This window comes from Ptychodera flava, chromosome 4, assembly GCF_041260155.1.
Source record: "Ptychodera flava strain L36383 chromosome 4, AS_Pfla_20210202, whole genome shotgun sequence".
Taxonomy (NCBI): Eukaryota; Metazoa; Hemichordata; class Enteropneusta; family Ptychoderidae; genus Ptychodera; species Ptychodera flava.
The window spans coordinates 31,109,633-31,134,053 of NC_091931.1; the positions used below are offsets into that span (position 1 = coordinate 31,109,633).

Below are 24,421 nucleotides of genomic sequence, written 5' to 3' on the forward strand. Positions count from 1 at the left end.
CGAGTCCATTGTATCACCATCTCTGCGTTTATACATTTTTGTAGCCAACATTCTGGTCTTATTTGCTAAGAATCCTGTTCGTACAATTGTTATATATAAATTATTACATGACATAATTTTTTTATGTGAAGTAGAAGCAGGAAACTTTATTTGACATTAACAATAAAAGTAATTAATAGGTGTTTACTTTGTGAATTTCTTTCATTGAACAACAATTGTAATTTTTTATGGTGATTTGATTTCTATAAAACAAAAGTAATCAAAAAGCTGAGGCTTCAAATTTAATTCTGTCATTTATTTCAACAAGTAACAATATATACAGTGTAAATAGAAATCATGAAATAAAATATGATATTTACAATTGCTGGAAGAAAATATATGCCGTCGGCATGTACATGAAACTAAATGGTATCTAGTTTTGTAACCACATCTTGTGAGATTGGCTTCAACTGTCACAGACTTATTTTTTCACCAATGACTATAAATAAATACAATTTACATAATATTTTGATCACTTAAGAATTACATTGTAAATTCACATGACGTTCTCAAGTTTGGAGTTGAAAATTACAGTGGAAATGCAATTCTGAAAGAGCTGCGATAGAGATAAACAACATAAACAAAATGGCAACAGACAGAGTTTGTGATAAACTAACATACAGCAAGTGGACAGCTATTCAAATAACAGTTAGTTCTTTACTTTAAAAAAAAGTTCCTGTAGACAAATTTTCCAGACAAAAATCTCTACTCTTCTGAAATGTGTGAAAAAATATATATTCTCAGGCTAAGGTAGGGCTAAAATAACTTACTCATTAGGAGACAGAGGCTGTAGTATAAAAACTTAAATAAAAAAATGTGAAATTAAACTTTGCATGTTCATCTTTTGACCAGAGAAAAGAATTCATAACTTACAAGCTGAATCAAAGATGATACTGAGACTGAAAACATGCAACATAAGTCATTCTTTTATACAATGTAGTTCTACATATAATTATGAAAGAGTCATACAGAAAATAATACAGTTAACTTATATCATAGTACGTGCTGCCTTGCTTGAGAGGTCAAGAGGTCATTGACTGAAGTACTTTTGCTAGATAGAGTGTGGTATCCAACAATGACATGATGGATGCATATTTTCAAATTCTGAGAGATTGCTTGAAGGGTGTAAACATCAATCAAAGATAATAATCCAATAAGTGAAAGGACCAAAAATTCTCACAATATAAATATTACGTTTCTTTTTCCACAAACAAATATTACCTCGACCACAGTATTTTTGTCTAAGCACAGCTTTTAATTCAAAATTAGTATAGATGAGATATCTAAAAGCAAACAATGCAGGTTAGAGATAAATACAATAGATATCTTTTCGATGATATAAATTACCATCTTCTTTGACAATCACATTTTTTTTGTGTGACTAAACTTTCCACTGCTAAACTCAGGTATGGAGAGATATTCACAGTGAAACAAACAGGGTAAAGACTGAAAGTGACAACAAGTGGATAGATAATGAATTGTAGAAATCACAGTTATTCAGCTCAGAACTCCACTACATGTGGTAGACATGTTCTCCTTAAACTGATGCTGCTATCTCTTCTTGTGAAGTATTTGCTGCTGTACACTGAGTTCCTTCTGCCGGCATTTCTTGAGTTTACTGTCATGTGATCTGATCATGGCTTCCATTGCTGTAAACAATGAAATAATTAACTTGACTTTGGCTAAATTACATTTTTACATTTGTAGTTATATCTTTCTAAAAATCATAACTTTTTCATTAACTGCTCTTTAGTTGTAGTCAAGTCTAATTTGGTTAACCCTTTGAGCGCAAAAGTCAACTTTTGTCGCCTTCATAAAATATACTTTGGTCAATTTTTTTTTCAGATTTTTGCCAAAATTTTGTTAAAAAACTGTAGCCAATGAAATCTGATGTCCATTTAGTCCAAAATTATCAAAAAGAAATCAGAAAAATTCATAAAAATTGGTAAAATGTTGCAGTAACGTTTTGAAAGGAAAAATTACAACACTCAAAGGGTTAAATGCATCAGTCAGTGAGATTCAATATCAGTTGTAAAAGTGTTTCTGGCATTCTTCCAGAAAAGTCAAATTCGAGCACATTATTTTTTTTAAAAACTTGTTTTTATCAAATTTATTAAATTCCCACCACCATACACAATTATCTGTAGAATGATAAACATCCTATAAAAAACTTTTTGCTCAAGTTATAGAAGATTAGTAAATAAATGGTTCAGAGACCCTGGTATTAATTTTCGTCCCTTTGATATGATCAATATTTGATGATCATGATTGACATATCAAGGGGAATGCCAGTAACATAAAAGGGGGAACCACAGTAAAATTTACATAGGTACAGGTATTCAGAAAAATACTGATATAGGAAGTTAGAATCCTGAATTTTTGTTTTTTCTGAATCAGAGTAGTAGCATCTAAAAGGAGATCAAAATTTAGCAATTCAAAAACCAAAGCATTAGAAAGACAAGTCATCGTTGATGACACAGTCCCCACTTGTTAATAGGTATTTGATTACAGGTCCTCAGAGAGGATAGAGTCCTCTTCATTAGGTCTGTGATAAAAATACCTTTGAATGAATTTGTTTGATACATGTCTGAGTTATGGTTCAGGACATGAAAAAATCGTAACAAAATGGCCGCACAGTGGCCATATTGGATCGCATCACAAAACAAATTGATGTGCATAGCGATGACATTGGTCGATGTCCTTGTACCAACTTTGAATAAAATCGGTTGAAACATGCGGATATGCCTGAGAAATGGCTCTGTACATGAAAAAATCGTAATAAAATGGCCGCCTGGCGGCCATATTGGATTGTATCACAAAACAGATTGACGTGCATAATATGTATGACATAGGTCAATGTCCTGGTACCAACTTTGAATAAAATCGGTTGAGATATGCCTGAGTTATGGCTCTGTACATGAAAAAATCGTAATAAAATGGCTGCCTGGCAGCCATATTGGATCGTATCACAAAACAAATCGACGTGCATCTGTATGACATATGAAGTAATCCTTGTACCAAGTTTGAATGAAATCGCTCCAGGATCTCTGAGGTATCTGCGTGAACGGACGGACGCACGCACGCATGCACGCACGCACGGACACACGCACGGACATGACCAAACCTATAAGTCCGCCCGGACGGTGTCCGTGGGGACTAATCACCCTATACCTTTATTTTCTCTCTGTAGCTGTCACCCATCTTGCTCAAGTTCTTCATCTTCTGTTCCAATCTCTTGATGCATTCATCGGCCACGTCTTTGCTGGCTCTGGTTTTATCTGCAAATGGAAACTGCTGGTCATGGACAGTGTACAGATCTGTGCTGAAGACAATCTTTTCACAATGAATTACCCTAGACTCAAAACATTGCCTTTCCTTATAACTGTCTAGCTTTGCACAGGGCAGGAAAGGTCTGTTCAGCTTCATTTGACAGGCAATACAGTCTCACAAATCATGGCAATCCAATCATTGGAATACAGCTTACTCTAATAACATCATAGCTCTATCATTAATACATCACGCCAGTGTTGACACTTTATTTTTGTAGGAAACCCAGAGTTGTGTAACTGTACCTTTAGCTTTCTTGTTCGTATATTTATTTGCAGTTTCTTTTTTCACTGCTGCAGTCCTTGACTTCTTTTTCACCGTATCTCTGGATGACAAGGAGCTGGCTTCACTGACCAAGCTCTCCATTTCAGAGCCAGAGCTGTCAATCACTGGGTCCCTTCTTGTTACCCTCCTTCCCATTGGCTCAGCATGGCTTCTCGGAGAGGTCAGGAGGTCACTGACCGGTGAGGAAGCTCTGGTTGATGTGTCGACAGAATTGAAAGACATCGAAGAGGGCTGTCTGTAGTAGCTTGTTGTGATTGGTCGTTTGAATGGAGGGGAGTAGTTGTACGCATCATAACCTTGAGATTAAAAAAATGTAAAATAGTTATCGATTCATGAACGTAATATAACATTATAGTGTGATTCTATTGAAGAAAGTAATGACTATGCCAGCGACTCTTTGTAAAAAAGTTATCAACAATTTTATGAATATCTGACTATGCTTAAATAGCAAATGTTAGAGATGACACATTTGGGTTTGGGTAAATGTGCAATTTCAATGTTGCATACTCCCTACCTAATTGCTGCTTGTGTTATTTTAAAACATAAAATATGAAAGGAAGACTGTGATGTATTTAAAGGAGCATACAACGTGGTAATATAGTATTTCACAAGCAGTAACCATGTCTCTGCTCAAAGGTACATCTGGTAACCTATTTCAAAGGCATCAAAACTCTCAACCTAAAAGTTGAAGGAAATATGGTATAGTCTGCATGCTGACTGGAAGAATTCAAAGTAACCTCAAGTACACCATTACACAGTCTGGTTAAAAATCAAACACAGAGATGGCATACAATGGCCTCAAATGGCAAAAAGCAAAGAACATACTGGGTCCATACACTCAAAGTCACTTAAACTTCAAAGACTTTCAAGGACTTTTTGAGGTCAAAAATATCCCTTTCCAGATATCATTTTTACAATGTATCATTTTTACTTATTTTTTACGATATCACAACTGATCGTCTTGTCTTTTTTGAAAACTGTGGATGGACTTGAAATTTTCCAAGGCTTCCCAGGACTCAGTTTCATCATTTTCCAGGACTTTCCAGGAGGCTTTACTATAAAATTCAAGGACTTTCAAGACTTTCCAGGAGCATAAGGACCATGTACATGCGATTTTAATCTGATTGGCTATCACCGTACAAGCTGCTTGAACATACCAGTTAAAGAAACCTACCTAGACTTTGGCCAGTACTGTTGGATGACATCATGTACAGGGGCTGGCTGTATATGGTTGATGTTGAAATAGAATACGTGGTGGCACCAGAGTAGTATGTTGACGGGACACTGGCCGTGTACGCCATGCTCTGATCAGCCTCAGCATCAGTGAAACTGTCTGGGCCTGTCGACGGTGACTTTGGACTGAAATCAGACAAGAGTAAGCACAGTACATATGAGCTTGATCTTCCACATGAATATATGACCACACATTGTCCAGGCACAGTGGCAGACAATCTTGATGGTAAGAAAACGTGACTTGTGTGTGAATGGAATAAAATAAGTATGTCTGAAGTACAGATATCTAAGATATCTTTACAATGGTATTGTAGATATCTATGTGTCAGGCGCTGGGTGTCACAATGCTCAGTTTACAGTGTAATACTAGTATATTGTAATTACCATGACAACAATATGACTGCTGATATTCCACAAGTCCACAGAGTATGTTATCTTTAGATCCCTTTCATTTATTTAAGCTGTATGAATCATGTTATATTCCTGAAGTTATTATAACTATATATCAAATGCTAAGAGTGTGTTGTTTTGCATTGCTATAGATATGAGTTCAGAACCTTTGGCAGATGCACCATAAGTGCAAGCTGTACATGCTAATATGCTGTCGTTGATGTAATGTTTTGCACGAGACACAGCTGTCGCTATGAATACTTATATCGATGAAAATTGTCCAGAAAAGCAGAGTCACTTGTGTTTGGCTGTGTCAATCTCACACAGAATCCTACGATGGTCCTTGGCAAGAAAAATACTATTGACAAGATGATACAAAGTGCATGAATAAAGTCAACACTACTCTAGGTGTGTTATTGTAAGTGCCATACCTATGGTGTGTGTGGGGTCCAAGGCCATTGGTGAGTTTAGTTGATGGTGATACCGGTGCTTGGGGCTGCTGTTCTTGTTGTTCCTGTCTCTGCTGGCCCTGTGCAATCAATGTTCTCATTTCACTCAGAAGTCTCTTCAAGTCCTGACCAACTTCACTGAAGACAGCCAGCTTTTGTATGTGATCCTGTCAATAAGATTTGTCACTGTTTAATCACTGTCCCTCATTTCCCAACTTAGTTTTATAATTGGGATATAAAATATTTCGTTAATTTTCAAACATTGCATTATTTTGTTGTGAAGTATTTCATTAATGTTAGAGACTTTAATCTTCTCAAATTACCACTACATTTTCTATCTAACAACACACACTGTTTTGTTCAAAGTAAAATTCTCGAATTGTTCCAATTTTGCAGTAAATGACATGGATGTGAATTAATAACTTGGATGTAAATAAGTTTTTCTGTGTTTATAATATGTAAAAATAAAAGATTGATTTTACTTACATCTGTGGGTTTTGGGACCCTTTCAACCTCCCCTGCTACTGACGTCTGTGTTGTCTGTGTGTTTGTAGCTGTCACTGTTACTGTAGGCCCTGCAACAGTAGCAGTAGATGCACTCACAGACATCTCACTTTCAGCTTGGCTGGCTTGGTTCGCCTGCTGCGTTAGCTGTTGTTGCTGCTGCTGCACTTGTTGGCTGCTGTTCACCTGCTGTAGTGCTGATGCTGTTGAGTTCATGGCCATACATGTGTCCGTCCTGATGGCTGGTTTCCCCGTCAGTGCTGCCACACTCTTTCTGATGACCTTGGCATTATTCATGTGTTGCAACTCCTGGACAGAAATTATTGAATCAATGTATGAATACTCTACCACAAACTATCAGCCACTTCTGACACCACGGTAACTGTGTCATAAAATTTTTTTTAGTTTTATCATTAACAACTTTGAAATACTTTCTTCGTTTTCCTTTGTACTTGACGTCATCATAAAGACCCATTCTTTGCATGCATTCTTGCTGAATGAATATAAATAGGGAAAAATGTGCATAAAATCATAATTTTTTTGCATACAAGCAATTCAGCATGTGTTAGACTTACCTTGAGTTCAAGTTGATGTTTGAGTCGAAGCCTGGCTATATCCTGCTCCTGTTGTTCAACCAAAGCTTGGGCTGCAGCATGTTTCACTGCTGCCTGGTACATGTGACAAAAACTACAAATTACCATAATTTTTGATAGAAATTTAACAGTTTCCTTTTTTCTATTAAAATAAAAAACATATATGGACAAACAGGTTTCATACAAACATCCCTCATGTTCAAAAAGAAGTGTTCAAAGATACCCCTCTCTCTTTATCCATTCTGATATACCGGTCCAATGCAGCCATTTAAAACAATGTAACTTGAATCGAGTACAGAGATGAAAAAGTTAGAAGGCTCTGTCAGTCTTCAAAGAACTTTAACCCTTTCCCTTGCATAGAATGTTATTTAAACTGAGAGACCAAGGTCAAACAGTTAAAGTGTAGAGGACGATTCAGAGTGGTGCATACTTTTTCAAGAGCTGCTTCCAGCTTGGTGATGAGTTTTTTCTGCTCTTTGCTTTTATCAACAAAGGACTGCACTTCCCTTTCCACCTTCTCATTCTGCATTTCAAGTTTGTTGAACTTTGAAGCCAGCTTGTTGTTTTCTTCCTTCAGGGAAGTATTCTCCTGTTGATTGAAAAGAAGAAGAAAAGACATTAACACACAGTTTTCATGATGCTCTAGAATATTGAGTCTTAGTGACATAATGTTTTGACTTTTGAAGACGGTGTGAACGTTTCTGAACACCCTAGATATTGCAGCTACACTAACAGCACATAAAACTCTTGTTTAAAACTCAAAAAAGCAAAACACAGAATTAGGGTATGCCATACCCAAATAAATGAGCAAAATACAGGTTGTTAGAATCTATTTGTCTGAAATTCTTTACCCTGAATTATGTGAACATATATATCACACTTGTAATATTGTTGCAAAGCACAATAAAATACACAACTGATCACTACCAGATTGAACACAAAGTGGAAAGGGAAACTTTTCAAAAGTCAGTTTGTACCTAAATGAATTCTCAGCTCTCTATCACTTAGATACTATCAATGTATAGATTTACCTTGACAGCCAGACTGAGATGTTCATCAAGCCAGTGTATCTTACTCTGCAGTGTGTCAATCTGACTCCGCTTTGCTGTCACTTCCTTCTGCATGCTTTCAGCGACTTGAACAGCTACAAAAGTGACCACAAAAATATAAAATTTGATGACTTTTTAAGTGAAGTATCTTGACATTTATAGAGATTACATTTTTTCCAAAATTTTTCATTGAAAAATGATACCGACATGACTCTTGTAATATCTGGTGGTCTGATTGTGTATGAGAACATTCAGAGGAAGTTTTTGCATGTAACTGTCTTATCCCTATCATATTGTGGATTGCTACAGAAATTAAAACTTTGATCGTGAAAAGAGATTGCACAACACTCTGACATGAGCACTCAAATAAATAAACCTATTCACCCCCGATTCCCTGTGAACAGGTCCACACTCACCACTGATAACAACAAGTTTGGACCAAACCATGGTAGTGAAAAGGTGAAAACTCTAAACATCATCACAGAGCTACAAAACAGGTTCAGCATACAAGTTTTCATAAATTCACACCCCCAACTAGCAGATCATGTGTGGCTTACCTTTGCCATCCACAGCGTCTCTTGCCCTGAGAGCTTTCTGAGCCATATCCCAGTCACTCTCTAGTGAGTGCAGCCTAGAGACCAGTCTCTTCATCTGTTTGTCATTTTCCCCACTGAGTTGTTCAAGTTCCTCTTTCAACTCATCGTTCTCTTTGGTCAGGGCAGCAATGTGGTACCTCGACTCTTTCAACTCTGAAAACATTTCATCCTTCTGCCCGGTCACCTCAGCCAGATTTTTAGACTTTTCCTCAACGTCCTGAAGGAGTTGACCCCTCTCATCCTCCAGGGAGTGCACCCGCTTTTCCCTGATTTTCAGTTTCCTCACAGTGTCTTCCTTCGACTTCTTGATTTCTTCGAGTTCGCTGACCTTTTCGTTCAACAGTGCATCAAGCTTTTCCTTCTCACTTTTCACATCAATGTTGGTCTTGTTTGTCATTTCCACTACCTGGGTCATGTTCACACTCTGTTCCTGCAGGGCACTCAAGTTTTTCCCCCTCTCCTCCAGTTGTACCTGTAGTTTCTCCTGAGCAGCTCTGGCGTCCATTAGTTCCTTGTTTCTTTCCTCCAACAGGCTGAAATAGTGGTCCCTCTCCCCAGTGAGCCTCTCCACATCTTTCGTCTTCCCTGCCAGCTCAGAGTCCACATCCCCTTTCTCACTGAGCACACACTGTAAGCGGTTTGTCGTTTCCGTGTGGATTGCACTCAAGTCTTCCTTCTGTTTCTGCAGATTTTCAAGTTCAGTCTGTTTCAGTTCCAGTTCAAGCTGCACTTTTTCATAGTTTATGTTCTGAGCACTGAGCTGGGCAGACAGTTCCTGTATTCTCTGTTCAGCTCTGGATCGTTCCTCTTTCTCTATCTTTTCAATCTGTCACAGGGAGGAAACATTTACAGGAAAGCCAAAGTGAGAAACAAAAAAAAATTTTTGACTTCACATCTGCATAACCTGACTATATGTCAAAGATAGAGGAAAGTACACTCTTGCTTACGAAACACACATCCAGGTGTTCAATTTTTTTTCAAACAGGGACAAACTGTCATTGATAGGTTAGGAAAGGTGAAAGTTCAAGGGAGTATCACCCTCAATGGATGAGAAAATTTTTAATGCAAAATTATCAGCAAAAATTTGGTGATTTACTCATCAATTTGTTAATTGTCAAGCTAAAAATAAATGCAGTGCACGTACAACACAAACGCAGGTACCCCTTACTTGCATACTGAAAGCAGCATCTTCTCTACAAAAGAGGTCCCTCACTGTATCTCTACCCAATGAAGTATCCATGCACTTCAGACCAGTGATACACTTTCCAAACACATATTACTGCAAAATGCATTAACCATTCACTGGTATTTGCTTTGTCTGTTTCCACCGACAAGCTGGCTCTGCTAATTTTAACTCAGACTGAAACTGTCACATTGCAAACGACTCCATTTTTCTTACCTGGACATCAGGGACTTTGAAGATAATTACGCACCTGTTCATGTAACTGAGCTTTGGATTCAGTTTTGATGTCTTCAAGAAGCTTCTGAAGTCTCTCAATCTCTGTCACTTTACAGTCTCTGTCGTACAGCAACTCAGTCTGTTTTTTGCTGTTCTCTTCGTCTCTGATCCACAGTTTCTTGTTCTGTTCTCTCTCTGCTTCAAGTTCTGCCTGACACTTTGACAGCTTTTGCTGTCATGTTCAGGGAAAGTAAGATGAGAATGATAATTTAAGGTAATATTCACCTTGAAATGTAAAAGACTTAAAAATTTGCTCCAACTTTCCTAGAAGAATATTTCAACCACTCTCTTTCAAAATCAAGAATAAAAATCGGGGCTCACCATGCAAATTTTGGTACCAGAGAAACAAATTACCCAAGATTTACTGACATGTGAAATTCAAAATGGCCACCATTCCTGTGTTAACTCTATAGGGAATTTTTCGATTTTCGAAAAACTAAGGCAATGAAAAGTTTTCTTAGATCAAGCGCTTTAAAATGAATCCCCACAAGTTGCAGTTTGAAAATCCGAATATTGTCCCCGAGGTGCATTCAATCTTAATCAGAACGGAAAAGATATTTTATTCCTGATAAACTGCAGAGGGTATCCCTTACTTCAGTCATCCACGACTTTTACTGGAAATTTACCATTAAACTGAAACTCATTAGTTTGAATTGGGATGTTACTACCGTACAAGGTCATATTTTCATGAATGACGATGTTGTGACAATTGAATGCAGTTTAATCTTTGCACATGTAAGGCAGCAAGTTAGTGCTAGGTCTGTCAACTCTCATGGACAGTGACCACCAGACTGATTTTTTAAAAGTCGTAGTATGCTCACAGGGTGTACTACAAATGTCAGTACAGGTTCAAGATTGCAGTCATGACTGTGAATGACATTACAGAAAAATAACACTCTACTGAAAATATCCTAAATTCACAGAAGTAGCCTGACAAACATTCAATCTACAACCAAATACATGTAAAAGTAGTTTCTGACAACATCAAAGTTAAATTCGGGACCATCACTGATATCTTTTTGTGATTTATGTCCTTGAAATAATACATTGTTAAAAACCACTCGTTACCTTTGCATCCTGACATTCAATTTCAAAATCCTTTGTTGCCGTTAGTAACCGGTCACGTTCCTTTCTCATGGCTGCAAGTTCAGACTTGGTGTCTTCAACACTGTACGTCAGTGTTTGTTGTTTCTCTTCTCCACTTCTTTTCAGCTCATCGCACTGTTGCCTGGCGACGTTGAGTTTGCCCTCCAGGTCTTTGACGTGTTTCTCTTTGGCCTCTACCTGTGAGTTAGTTTGCTCTCTGGATATCAAAAATAAACAAAAGACAAAAACTTTAGTGCAAGTATCTAGACTGTTAGTGTGTACCGCCCAAACTGACCATTTAGTATTTATCGTGAGTGAGTGCTGTATATTGCAACTTTTGCAGATATGATTAATGTGTGCATAAGGCATACGGTCTCAGCGTCTTTGGTACAAGGACACAGTCCAAATACTGGACTATTCAGTCCAAAATCATGGGACATTTATAACTTGACATTTATTTAGCTATATTTCTTATCCTCATGTACATTGTTCCAGACAAGCTGTGTAAGCCTATTTCCTGCCATTAGCTTAACACTTTTTTGAAAATGAAATTATGTTATGAATGCCAGAAAATGTAACATGTTATATGTGTAAGTTCACATGTACTCATTGTACAGTTCTGAACAGTGAACTCACTGTTGTCATCATGCTCTGTGTCAGAGTTACCACTGTAAACATTCCCAATTTTGATATTTTCATGTCCCTGAATCTTGTTGGATCAAACTAAACTTGACAAGATAAAAACCCTGTCTTTGCATTATTTTTATAAGAGACTTAAAATGAGAAACAAAAAATTGAATTATTTTGAGTTTAGTGAAATCAAAGATCAAAATGGCATTTGCGGCTGTAAACAGTCCATATAGAAGAAACACAACAACTCTTTTTTCATAAGATTAACACATCACCACAATTGATATGAAGAGAAGCATGCAAACTGCTGATGCAAAAGTATTTCTGAGTTAATATCAGGAGTGTATCTACAACAGAAATGTTTACAAACTGAAAATTTCTATGAAAACAAACAAATTGCTGATCACATTTAATATTAAGAAGTACCTCAGAATAATTCTGTGAAAAAAAGACACTTTTATGAAGATAGAATGTCCAATGGTACTTACTGAAGGAGGTTGAGTTGTGATTTCAGACTGGCTGCCTGCTTTCTTGCATTGCTGGATCTCTCTGTAAGGCTTTCAATCTGTTTATCGTGTTCCTCTGTCATCTGCTGTATCCTGTAACATTCAACATGGAAATACCATGGTGAAAGTGCTCTGTATTTATATAGATGTCTGTCCATCATTTTCTGTGAGTGCTTTATGCGCCAGGTATACACAACAAACGAAGCAAAAACAGAAATCACTTTGAAAAAATTCACTATCTGTTTGATATATACTGCGTTGAAAGAAAACCCAACACCAAAACACAAATGAGCTCAAAATTCCCACTTTTTTGCGTGTTCTGATTGCTGGTGAGAAATAGCCATGATATCTACGGCATAGTCTAGAGATCTGAATGAGATGGATCTACATTGGTGAAACAGCATCCTAAAAGATGAACCTCTGCACTAACTGGGCAAGCAGATGACACGCAAGATCAAACCTTGCAGAAAAGCAAGCTGCAGAATGCTGATGTAAAGTATACCATGATGGGTGGCTGACACAAAGCATTTCAGCATTCACAAAATTCACAGCAAAGAAAACACACACAAAGATAAAATGGTTTCATTGGTACTACTTTGTTCATTACCCATATCGTTTTCCTTGGTGACGTTCAACCTGTACCAGTACACTGGGAACAGGGGAGTTAAAAAATTTAAGTTGCATTCGAATATTGTGAAATCTGACAGAGTAATTTCACATTACATTCTCTTGTATTACAGCAGAACTAGATCAGTAACCCCTAGGAACTTGCCATCTGTACAATTCCCATCCACAATTTAGGCTAGGGTTCAGTGTTAGACGGGTAAATTTCAAGGGCTAAACTGTCATAGAACAATTACAAGATATTCTGCCTTTTTAAACTACAAATAAAGTTCCAACCTTTCATGGAACTAAAACTTACAATTCTTTTGATAACTCAAACTACAGTCTTTCCTGTACATAGCAAGAACTCATGGGACAAAAGAAACTGTATGGAGGTAGCTTTTCTTAGATGGGCATGTGTGGTTTTACTCTATTAGCAGATGGTGTACACAATGGTAAATGTGTTTTCTCATATCTGAAACCAAATTCATACATGAAACGATGAAAACAATCACAACAGAACCGTGCTGTCGCTTTAAGTATCAATATTTTTGTCAATCAATCAGAAATGTTAATCATCACACGCAGGTACTTCAACCAAATTAGAACAGCGATAGGTACAGATAGCTACTGCCCACATAGGAGAGCAGGCTGCTCTGTAAAGGTCAACATTCTACGTGACTGCCTGAATGTCATGAGCATGGAGAGGTGACCTGTCTCTTGGGGTGACAACTGTGACAGGTTAGACTGTGTGGAAATTATATGAAAAACACAATTTCATTGCTGTAACTTAAATAGTTCATAAGTACCGTTGTTTGTAATCTGCTACTGTACTCTTATGTTTCTCCTCTCCGGTCAGTCTCACTTCTTCAAGGTCGGTCTCAAGCTGCTGCAGTTTGTGCTTGGTGACCTTCAGCTCGTTCTCATTGTCCTGGAAACACCTCTGCAGGAGATGGGCTAGCATGGCGGGACTTTGCTCCACCACGGTGTCCGTGTTGAGACTGGAATTCCTGCCTCGCTTCTCCTCCTCTGAGATCAGGGTTCCTTTGATTTGACTGAGGGCGGAGTTGGCCACCTGCAGATTCTGTTGCATCAACTCCATTCTGGTGTTCATGTCAAACATCGCCTGAAACAAAGGCAAGAAAGGGCTTTTTAGAGGGAAGAAATTCCCCTCCAAAGAGGAAATGAACACAGAACAGAATCTAATAATCCGCATTACCTCCAATAGGTAATGCTTAATAAACATGCAGTGACCAATCTTTGTGGTCAAACCCTTTTCTGTATTTCTGTTTACAGAAGTCCAATGCTGCTATAGAATACTGCACAAACATTTGATGGTGAAAAGATTACATAGGGTGAAGATACCCTGAGGATTCAGGTATGTTCCATTGAAGCAGAAAGCATCTCTTCACATGACTACGTTAAACTATGAGAGTCCTTGCTATCTCCGAGTCTCTCCAAAGGCCAGCAGGTCAGTAATTTTTACGAAGGTTTCCCTCGGTATATGTAGCAATGCAAAGACAATAGGGGACAGCAGAATCATTGCTGAGGTTCCTGAACAACTCACCGTTGTTCCTTAACCATAGACAATACCCTAAACTGAGAAAAAAACAGGGATAATATGCTTTCAGCATGCTATTACTTATGATCTTAGCAGCATCTCACAGGAGTGTACTGACTCACTGACATTCTTACCTCTTCTTGGTCTTTGTTGCGTACATCGAATTCTCTGAGAGTGTTCTGGAGTTGATTGATCATTCTCTCCTGTCCTATGGATTCCTTTCTCCTGAAGTGTCAATCAGTATTTCTGTAATTTTAGTTTTTGTTGATGACCACAGTCACAAATGAAGCACAACACTCATAACCAGTTTACTTTTGGCTACAACTGTACCATACATCCAGTTTCAGTAAGTTTGGTATTTTACTCAAACCTGTCTGCTTAAACCTTAGTACTTCAGGTAGTGAAACATAAGCAACACTGCAGTAGTGCTGAATGCCACTTGTGCAATATAAGATTACCGGCTTGTCATTTTGGCTCAGAGATGTGTAGATCAGGTATTTACAGATACCTGATTCATGTTATCACTTAATCTATGCTACATAATCACAACCCAGAAGATGGAAACCAACTTCATAAAGAATCTCCCATATTTAGAAATCAGAACGTAAGGAATGTATTTTGGACGTGTGTGACAGGAAAATGGCTGTATTGTTTGTTCATTGAGTGTAACCGACAAGTGTCTAAAGTTCAGTTTAGTCTGTTTTCAATCTTCAGCTACATTTAAAAATTTCACAAAGCTGTCAACTGCGACAGGCCAGTGTGTGAACAAAGCTCACCTCAGATCCAGCACAGAGTCCCTGCCAATGATGGTTTCATTGAGTTTGGTTTGTAAGTCTTCAATGGAGAGTCTGAAATGCCTCCTTTGCTGCTCACAGATGTCCTGACACTGTAAAGTCACAACACAATTTTTTTTACATGTAAGACTACACTGAGAAAGGCCCTGTGTGTTGTCACCTACATTCATTTGTTGAGAAAAGTGTCCAACACAGATGATCTTATGAAACAAAGTGATTGATGCAAACATTAGAAAAAATTGACAACTGTAAATTATTACTTGATGCCAATTCTTTTTCCAAACTGGCCACTATTTCCTGATTTTACTTTCCTACTGTTCATTTGCTATCTCTTCCCAACTCCTTAATCTAATTCTGCCTAAGATTCCTTTTTGCCCTAGCCAAAGGTGTGTTTGGCTCTCACTCTTTTCTCACCTCTTTCAATTTTTCTTCAAGCTGTGCAACAGTAGCTTGGGACTCATGTAATCGCCTCTCGACTGATGCCCTGTAAAAATACCCCATAAAAAATTAAAATGTGATAATGATAACAACATGTAATCCAAAACTACAGTGTTTCTCTCTCTCTATCAGACTTCATAAACCATCTCACACAGAGCTTTCTGGTAAGTTTGATCGATTTTTTTTTCACTACTTTTGTTTTTTCTATGTCAACAGCAAGTTCTAGTTCTACTCCCAAAGGCAATTTAAAACACCCACTGTTCAGCTTGCCCACACAGCGTGTACATGTATAAGTATAAACTGCACTGTTATTGTTGACATTTGAATTCTAGTCCAGATTAGAATACACTTATCAGCAATAATAATGCAGTTTACACATACATCAGCGGAGTTGACAAGCTGAATACTGTGTACATATCAACATGCTTTAGAGAGTAGAACAAGAAACTGTCATTGACAAACAAAACGAAAATAGTGAAAAAACTATCAAAAATTACAGCATAGAGAGTGGAGCAGTCTTCTGCTCCACTGTCTATGGTTACAGCTACTGGCCCTTTACAAGTTTCTGAACTTGACAAAATTCCTTTAATTTTTTCAAATTCACTTCTGTACACTCAGCAAGTGATACTCACTCATTTGAATAGTCATATGACTGCCTGAGACTTTCAATGTTGACTTGTGGCAAGACGGTGGAAGCATCACTCCTGCGGAGAGTGTTTGATAGGGACGGAAGTTTTGGAAACTCAGCTCTTGATGTCAGAGGATAGGAGGGTAAAGGGACGTCAGCAATTTCACTCTTGAGTCGCTTGTTTTCCTCTGTTTGCCTTTCAAGCTGTCTTCTGTTATAAACAATTATGCAAATAAACAAATAAATAAATATTTAAATATTCACATATCAACGTGTCAGTGCAAGAAGGTTGTAACTTACATTTTGACAAAAATCACGCTTCTTCTGTAAAGCATCTGCAATGACTTGTTAATTTGACTAAAATTAAAACAAAATAAAATATGTGTGTAGAACCATCATTCAGTATTTATTAAAACATGTTTTGCTTTCAGATTATAATTTCCAGTATTAAAAAATTGACTTTTTCTGGCACACCGGTTAAAGTTTAAATTTGCAGTTACAACATTACTGCACTGACACAATGAAATATAAATGATGAATGAGAATTATAACTTCTCTATTTTTGTAAATTCACACCTTCAAAAGTGTAATAACCAGTAAAGGTATGTACATGTAAATCCTATACGGTTTTTTTTTACATTTTCTTTCTCTCCTCTCCTACCAGGCTTGTCAAATGCCATCTGCAATGTCAGTAAAAAGTAGTATTGAGCAGAAAACCTATATGTTGTATTTTCATCTACTTGACAAGTTAGTCATTAAAATACCGTCAATGACGCTGTACCTTCTCTAATGTGTGGCCAGGTCAGGTAATTGGTTGTTGGCATGGAGTTGTTGGTAAATAGTTGATGATGTAGGGGCATGAGGTGGGATATGGACCCAAAGAACCCAAAAGATGATTAAATACATCAATCAAAAAAATTCTAAGCTACAGTATAAACTGCCTAAAGATAGTTCAATGTGGAAAAAAAGTTAAATAATTCAGAAATAAGAATTAACAGTCCAAAATAGTAATGACGCACTTCCCTGCTGACCTGAGTGTATGTGAAATACTCAACCTGGCATCTGTAAATTAAATGTATACCAAGTGAACATTTTAAGTCACTTTTAACTGTTTTTAATGGATTTTCCAAAGAGTCCTGTGGAAATGATGAAAAACGCTTATCTGGTCTTGTGTTTGTAAAACCTCATGGCTGATAATTGTCATAGTATTGATAAAAAAATTGAAAGTGAAGAAATTATTGTTTTTAATAGGCATATTTTCCTTGAAATACATGACCGTGTAAAGAATATATGCTAAAAGTGTTTAAGAGTAAATTTCTTTTCAAAAATAATTTAATCTGTGACCAAAGGATTTTTATCCTTCAAACATTGCAATTTGTTCAATCATCTTGTGCAGTGCAAAATTTATAAAATGACTGAAAAACAAAAAAAATTGGCAGAATTACAGTCTTTGTGATGTAAAATTATGGGTTGACATCACGATAATTGTTAATCTGTTCGAAGTACTACTATACTATAATTTAACAAAGAAAAATTCATGCAGAAAGGTAACATATATTGTCAGCAATGTAGTGTTGACTTTACATCAAAATATGCCTTGGTTGGATACCAAATATATAGGGCGAAATATTAAAATCAGCCATGTTCAGCAAAATCCACACAACAGCATTGATCCTTTTCTAATTTGATTTGATTTGCTTATGTTATCCTTGTATGACAGTCAGTACAATATGGAACTTGAACACAACATAGTGAATAAGTATGCTGTAAATGAAATGGTGTGGCTGCATCCACATGCAACAATAGGAGTGCCTTTGTCTCTCACCCCTAATTTCCAACCTGTCCCATCCCTGAAAAAATAGTTTGGTCTTATATTTATAATGTTAATAATTTCTGTATTTGTTAAAATGTGCGCATCTCAAAAACTTTTGATCATAAACATTTTCATTGTTTTTTATAGCTGACCAGTCAGTTAACCTGTTTATTTTGAATATTTGCGCATTTTTCCTCAGTATTTGACATTTTCAGAATACCTTCTTATTCAATTTGTCATTTTCTAAAAGTTTAAATGCTCCTTTGTGTGGTAAAGCTTTCCACAAGCATCAAATGTGGTACTTCATATAGGAAGGTCTGCCTCTAGAGGGCGGGTATCATGAACAGTGTTTGTTAGTTATTTCCTCCACATAAACTTCTGATTGTACATTGAACATGGCCGACGTCCGATTTTCCTGTCTAAAACTTTCACTCATTTTCGTTCATATGACTCTGAAACTTCAGGAAACGATTGGGAAGAAAGAGTTATCTTGAAATATTGAGGTACTCGCCGATATTTTGCTAAATTAAATGAGAAAAAATGCAAGGAAAATGCCGACAGGCTTACACAGTGACCGTTTTCAGACTCAGAGGCTAGGCATATGATCATCTGCAGATTATGCAACAGGCCCATATCACGTGAGGCCATGAGGGGATATCCACGCAACTCAGTACCAAACACTAGCGCACACAGAGTGAGCAAACACAAAGTGAGTACCCAGTATACCCTAACGTCAGCTCAGTAGTCTGTAATAGATCGTAGTCAACCAAGAAACCTTGGAGAAAGGCTTAACACTGTGGCTATGCCGCTAAGTCCCTTTTGATTTTTGTCACAGCTCAAAATCGTTCTCCCACACCTCAACCTGAGCCATGAACACCCCCACCAGTTTATGATATGACCCATCACAATGGTATGACCTCAACGGATCTTGACAGACGGAAGTCTTGACAGACGGAAGTAGAAGTTGACACCAGCATACTGGTTTTCAACTCTAATACCTTCTCTGTCTATAAATAGACACAAGAAGGTAATAAAAATCATATTTAAAGGGGAAGTTCAACAAGGATGATTTTTACATATGTGGTAGCTCTGTGGTCTTTAACCCAGGAAAAACTATTTTCACAATTTATAACTTGCAGGATTTTTTACAAAAAACGATAAAATAGTACAGGAAGTTGCCTATGTAATTTGAATCATGGGAAAAAGCTCCAAACTTGGAGCTTGCATAATGCGATATGGAAGGGACCATCTTTGGATGGGTATGGCCCCACATTGTCCACTCACAGTAACACAGTAGTAAACAGCAACACAAATCTGACAGTGGAAAGTTTATTATAAGTGATTCATTGTTTATGCAAGGATACTCAGTATAAACAAAAATATAATATGTAAATACTCACAGCCTGGTTTAAGCATGGGTGAGTGGACAATGCCATACCCATGGCAAAATGGTCCCTTCCATATCACATTATGCAAGCTCCAAGCTTGGCACTTTTTCCCATGATTCAAATTACATGGGCAACTTCCTGTACTATTTCTATCGTTTTCGTAAAAAATCTTGCAAGTTATAAATAGCGAAAATAGCGTTTCCGGGGTTAGTGACCACAAAGCTAGCACATATGTAAAAATCATCCTTGGTGAACATCATATTTAAAGAATCAAGGTTTTCAGAGGCTTTCAAATGTTCAATTCTTGGTTGAAATGTGATATAAGGGACATGTTTTAATATGCCTCACTGGTTTTAACCAACTTGACCTGATGATGACATATGAACTTTGTTGGATAGGGGTCAATTTCAAGTTTCTCTGATCTCTAGGGCAATGGAAAGATAAACGCTAAGAAACAGATGGGACAGAATGTATGAATGTGCATAATAAGTGGTTCATTTAGTCTTTGTATTGTAACCTTGATGCATATGAGGAGATAGGAAATGAATACCTCAAGTTTGATACTGTGTGTCTATCTTCAGAGAGGCCACTCAAAGATGCCAGAGGGTTGGTAACTGTTGGTAGAACAAAATCATCGTCTTCTTGCTGTGGAAAAATACAAGCCAGAACAACAGAGTGTCAATCAAAAACTTAACAGTAACTGGCATACTACTGCAGAGAAGAGCATTATACTCCCTTCACACTGTATGTTATGTCCATGCCAGAAACAGATGTGAAAACTCAGGGGTAGAAACGGTGAATAACTGTCGCTCAATACAAAATAAGTAAAGTATTCCATGTTCTCATCATGTGATGAAAGGTAGAAAGGAGTGCTTTGCACATTGCAGTAGAGGAAAAAAGTGAAAACATCGAGGGAAGAAAACAAATCAGTAGTGAGAAATTGTGTACCTGTTGTTTTTTCAGCTCGGCTTTCAGTGTGTCCATCTGTTTTGTGGTTTTGCCTAGCTCTTCCTGAAAATTTTTCAGCTTGTCAACCTGATTTAAAGGTGATACAAAAAAGAATAAAACTTTAATTTGGGTTTTTCTGTTCTGGTTCAAATGTAACATTAACTGAGGTGCTTGGAACATAAGGGTGCTCTGTACAATGGTGACATAGCTCTGCAAATACACGCAATCTGAAGAGAAATCTGGTCTTCTTTTTAAACACCAATTCAGTTTCATCTGCTCTTAGTTTATGACAAACTGTTTTGCTGTCTCTTTGCAAAATAACCACTGCAATACATAACCAAATATTCTTCTTGTATTATTTGCTTGTTTGGGATCTTTCTCTTGCATTCGCAAAGTTGGATCATTCCACTTGAAAGAAAACAGGGGTGTGCAGGGGTGAAATGGTGATGCTGACAAACCTGTTGCTGCATGTCACTCTTCATTGCATCGAGATCACTGTGGACTCTATTGGTGAGATCCAGTTGAATTGAACTACTGGCTCTGATCTGACTGCCAATGCCTTGATCACCACCACCTAGAGAAATGACAGCACAGCTTGACACATCAATGAATGGGATCAAACCACAGATGCAAACATATCGTCATGTGATTTAAATACATATGGAAAGCCAAACTGTTTGATGGATTTCAGCCTCTAGCCAATGACCCATTTATAAGTCAGTTGTTTCAAGAAACGTGTTTGATAATGACGGTGGTTTGAACTTCTTCTTGAAGCAATAACAACAGGCATCAATGATTTTTGTGAATTATTGTGAAAGACTGAGCACGGACTATGCAGAAAACGTACAGTGTTTCCGCAATCTAGAGTACATCACAGTCTCTCCAGGGACAAAGTCACTGACCATGGATAGCATCATACATACTAAATAAACATAATGTACTGAAGACGTAAATCAAATACATATCATGTAAATAGACATTCAAAATTCAAATATTTGGAAGTTTAGAACTACCACTGCGCAAATATGTAAAAATTAATGCTGTATTTTATGTCAGTTGAAAATTGTTTCTCCTTTGAGAGAAACAGCCAGCCAGAGAAGGTAAGCGCTCACACTCAATCTTTGCTTTCCTGCGTATTTTAATCCCATGAATCGATTCGTTTTTAGAGTAATGTGATAAGTAACCTCATCTTGTAAGAAATCACTGTGTTGAAATACACAACAGCAGCCTGTGTACTACATAATGTACTGTAAATATAACTGTTTGCTCAGATTGTCAGAATATCAACAACGCTATGTAAACTTTTACAAGACTCCAAATTACCGGATCATTTGTCCATGAGAGTGTGGTTAGCAGAAAGCTCATCATCAGAAAAAGAAAATAGCAACATAGCACAAAGTTCTGACAAAACAAATGTCTTACAGTATCATCCAGTGTAATCCCTTATAGCCCTGGTCAAACATTTAAAATATTACTGGGAGTTCTGTGTACACTTCACTTTGCCACTCTAATGTAACTCAAATCCCTGTCACCACAAAACAGTCAAGTTTATTTTAAAATAAATTTTAAGGGAAACTTGATTATTTATAAGTCAATTCAGTAAATAGACAATCTGCAGATATTAAATAGTTAAATGTTGAAATATTTCACTTACCAAGGCAGTAGCTTTTAGTATAGTTTTACAAATCTTATTTCACTTATCATTATTTTTAAAATTTTGCATATATATGGTCTGTTAATCATTCCGAGAATTTGTGTTTTATTATATCAAAGGTAAGTTGCAAACTCGATATGAAAATCCATTTTCTAAAGAGTGTCTCTTGGGATATTTTCCCAACCAGGTTATTAAGCCACTTCACTGCAAGTTATTTTCAAACACAGAGCACTTGTCACAGTTTTCAACCAAAAAAAACAGACTCATTCTGGGTTTTTTCAATGTGGTGAGTGCAATCAGCAGAAAAACAGGACAAGTCCAGTGACTACTTTGTCTCTGGTAGAGTTTATGGCAATCTTGTGTTGGAAAGTTGCCAACAATACTCCATGCCGTTAATGGCCTAAAACAGGTTAAATGGTACTAGCCATCAGATTGTCCCACGGGTATACTGTGTGATTGTGGTCACTTGCTGGACAAAACTTCTTCAAAATTATGCGACAAATCAAAGACAATAAAGGTTCCCCTCTATTGTCTGTGGCCAAACTCTTGTGTGAAATGCTGCCTCCTTTATCAAAATGTAAAAAAGTACAAAACATGTAAAAACTATCAATTTACTCAATATTTTTTTTCCCTTACATTTTTTAAGAATATGATGCAGGGGAAATTTTTTTGTTTTGTTAAAATTTTCAGAAAACACGATCCTACGACATAATGACCCAAATTACAAACTCTGTGACTTACCAGTTGTTATAGGTAAGATCATACAGATAGCACATACCGATCCATGGTTTAAAGACTGGCCATAAATTTAGTGCTGACATTCTTACGTGCAATGTTTCAGTACCAGCCAATAGTGGCAGAAATAGCCTATAGGTTCATATTTAGGCCGGCCTGTTATAAATGCCTCATGTTCCCATTACAGTTACCGACTTTAAGCTGTGGCCTTATTTTACAGGCACAAGCTTGCGAGCTGAATAGATCTGCAGGAAATGCAATACCAGATAATCATTTGATCCTTTGGCGTGAACAAAATAGGCCGATTCAGCACGATCCACAACCGTGACTGTCTTATGAATGCTGGTATGTGTAATGTTATTGGTTTTTAATGGTTGGTAGGATCGAGAATTCTGTATTTAGCTTGCAATTAGTATGAAGAGAACAGAGATATGAGGGAATGATTTTTTTAAGATTTGAGGACTCCCAAATAAACGCACCGATGCACTCAAAAACAGAATAATGACAAGAAATGCGTGTTAAAACATGTTTGCCGAGGTTGAACAACTTTACGTTTTAATTTAAATTCGCCGTCGTCAACGGAGGAAATTCCACTTTTGCGTTGAATGTGATGGAATATATGAAACGTAAATAAAGCCGGGGAGAAATATTGAAGATCTAAATACAGAAAACACGTCTAGTTGAATTTGTCGTGCAGCAACAAAATAATGACAATAAGGGGACTCACCAGTCGGTAGGCTGCCAGCGTTGTTTGCATCGATGGAAACATCGCTTGTCAGGTCAGGCAAACTGCTCGACGATTGTAGTCTTTGGCCTATTATTTCCAATTGTCTAATTTGTTCGCCATAGTCTACGCTGGACTGACGTTTCTTAGATTTGGACGGTGTCTGTTTGCCAGTGGAAGGTGTCGTACTCTCATTTAACGAAGCCGGGGCAGCAGTCGCCATTTTCAGTGACCCGGGGTCATCACTTGACTGACAACAACGTTACGGAAGCACCTGCTGAATGTAGTCACTTTACGTGGAGTCGCATCAAAATACAAGACCTTGTGCATCAGCAAGTATTAATGAACATTATATACAAGGCTGGAATGATGAAAACAAATACAAATGTTGTAATATCCCTGAAACACTCCGTCAGTGGCAATGTTTACATGGCATTAAACGTTCGCATGAGCGCATGCGTGTTATTTTCAAAAAGTTTTCCTCTCTCCAACTCTGGCCAATCGGTGGCGCGGTTCGGTGTGTGGGTCTTTGGCGTTTGTGCAAAGCTGCACCCAAGGCAGCGGAAAGATGAGGAGGATGGGAGGGAGGACAATAAAGTTAAAATATATATCAAAGAAACAGTCACCTAACTTTTGATTATCATTAAAAAAATCATTTAAAAATGAAAAATGAATAAAAATAAAAATAAAAATAAGCCGAAATGGTCAGTACTGAGCAAAAATAATCGCCAGAAAAGTAAAACAGACGAAAAATTATCAAGTAAAAAAATCATAAAGAACGCTCGGAGAAGTAATAAAAACGACGCGAACTAAGAAACGACATTAGCAATTTTTAATAAAAATCACATATAATAATAAAACCCAGTAAATAAAAGACCTATCAAACCGTGTTTTGAAACATTCAACTTCGTTTGAGAGCGACTCTCTAATAGCAATAATGGATTCCATAGGAAGGGTGCACAAACAGAGAATGCTCTCTGACCATTAGA

At 37.2% G+C, this 24,421-nt stretch overlaps 1 protein-coding gene across 2 annotated transcripts; it reads right to left on the reverse strand.

The window, feature by feature from the left end:
* Positions 1–274: 274 nt before the first annotated feature.
* LOC139131479 (coiled-coil domain-containing protein 158-like) lies at positions 275–23,889 on the reverse strand. 2 transcript variants are annotated; one of them, XM_070697534.1, is made up of 22 exons: positions 23,436–23,889; positions 20,778–20,893; positions 20,320–20,406; positions 19,922–20,016; positions 16,175–16,381; positions 15,519–15,588; positions 15,087–15,196; positions 14,445–14,535; positions 13,559–13,875; positions 12,129–12,239; positions 10,993–11,227; positions 9,899–10,096; positions 8,427–9,291; positions 7,852–7,964; positions 7,251–7,409; positions 6,803–6,895; positions 6,210–6,536; positions 5,706–5,890; positions 4,826–5,010; positions 3,612–3,947; positions 3,211–3,317; positions 275–1,688 (listed from the first exon to the last, which is right to left on the reverse strand). In XM_070697534.1, the coding sequence occupies exons 1-22, from the start codon at positions 23,653–23,655 to the stop codon at positions 1,674–1,676; spliced, it is 4,242 nt and encodes a 1,413-aa protein (XP_070553635.1). In that variant the 5' UTR covers positions 23,656–23,889; the 3' UTR covers positions 275–1,673. The 2 variants fall into 2 exon arrangements, with proteins under 2 accessions (XP_070553635.1, XP_070553636.1); XM_070697535.1 differs by lacking the exon at positions 20,320–20,406 and having other exon boundaries at positions 23,436–23,837.
* Positions 23,890–24,421: the final 532 nt, after the last annotated feature.

Excerpts from the sequence above, each read along its gene's own strand:
- LOC139131479 (XM_070697534.1), bottom strand. The coding sequence starts at position 23,655 with ATGGCGACTGCTGCCCCGGCTTCGTTAAATGAGAGTACGACACCTTCC. Across the intron at positions 10,097-10,992 it reads TTGAATGTCAGGATGCAAAG|CAAAAGCTGTCAAAGTGTCA; the intron begins GTAACGAGTGGT and ends TGAACATGACAG. Across the intron at positions 6,537-6,802 it reads AACATCAACTTGAACTCAAG|GAGTTGCAACACATGAATAA; the intron begins GTAAGTCTAACA and ends ATTTCTGTCCAG.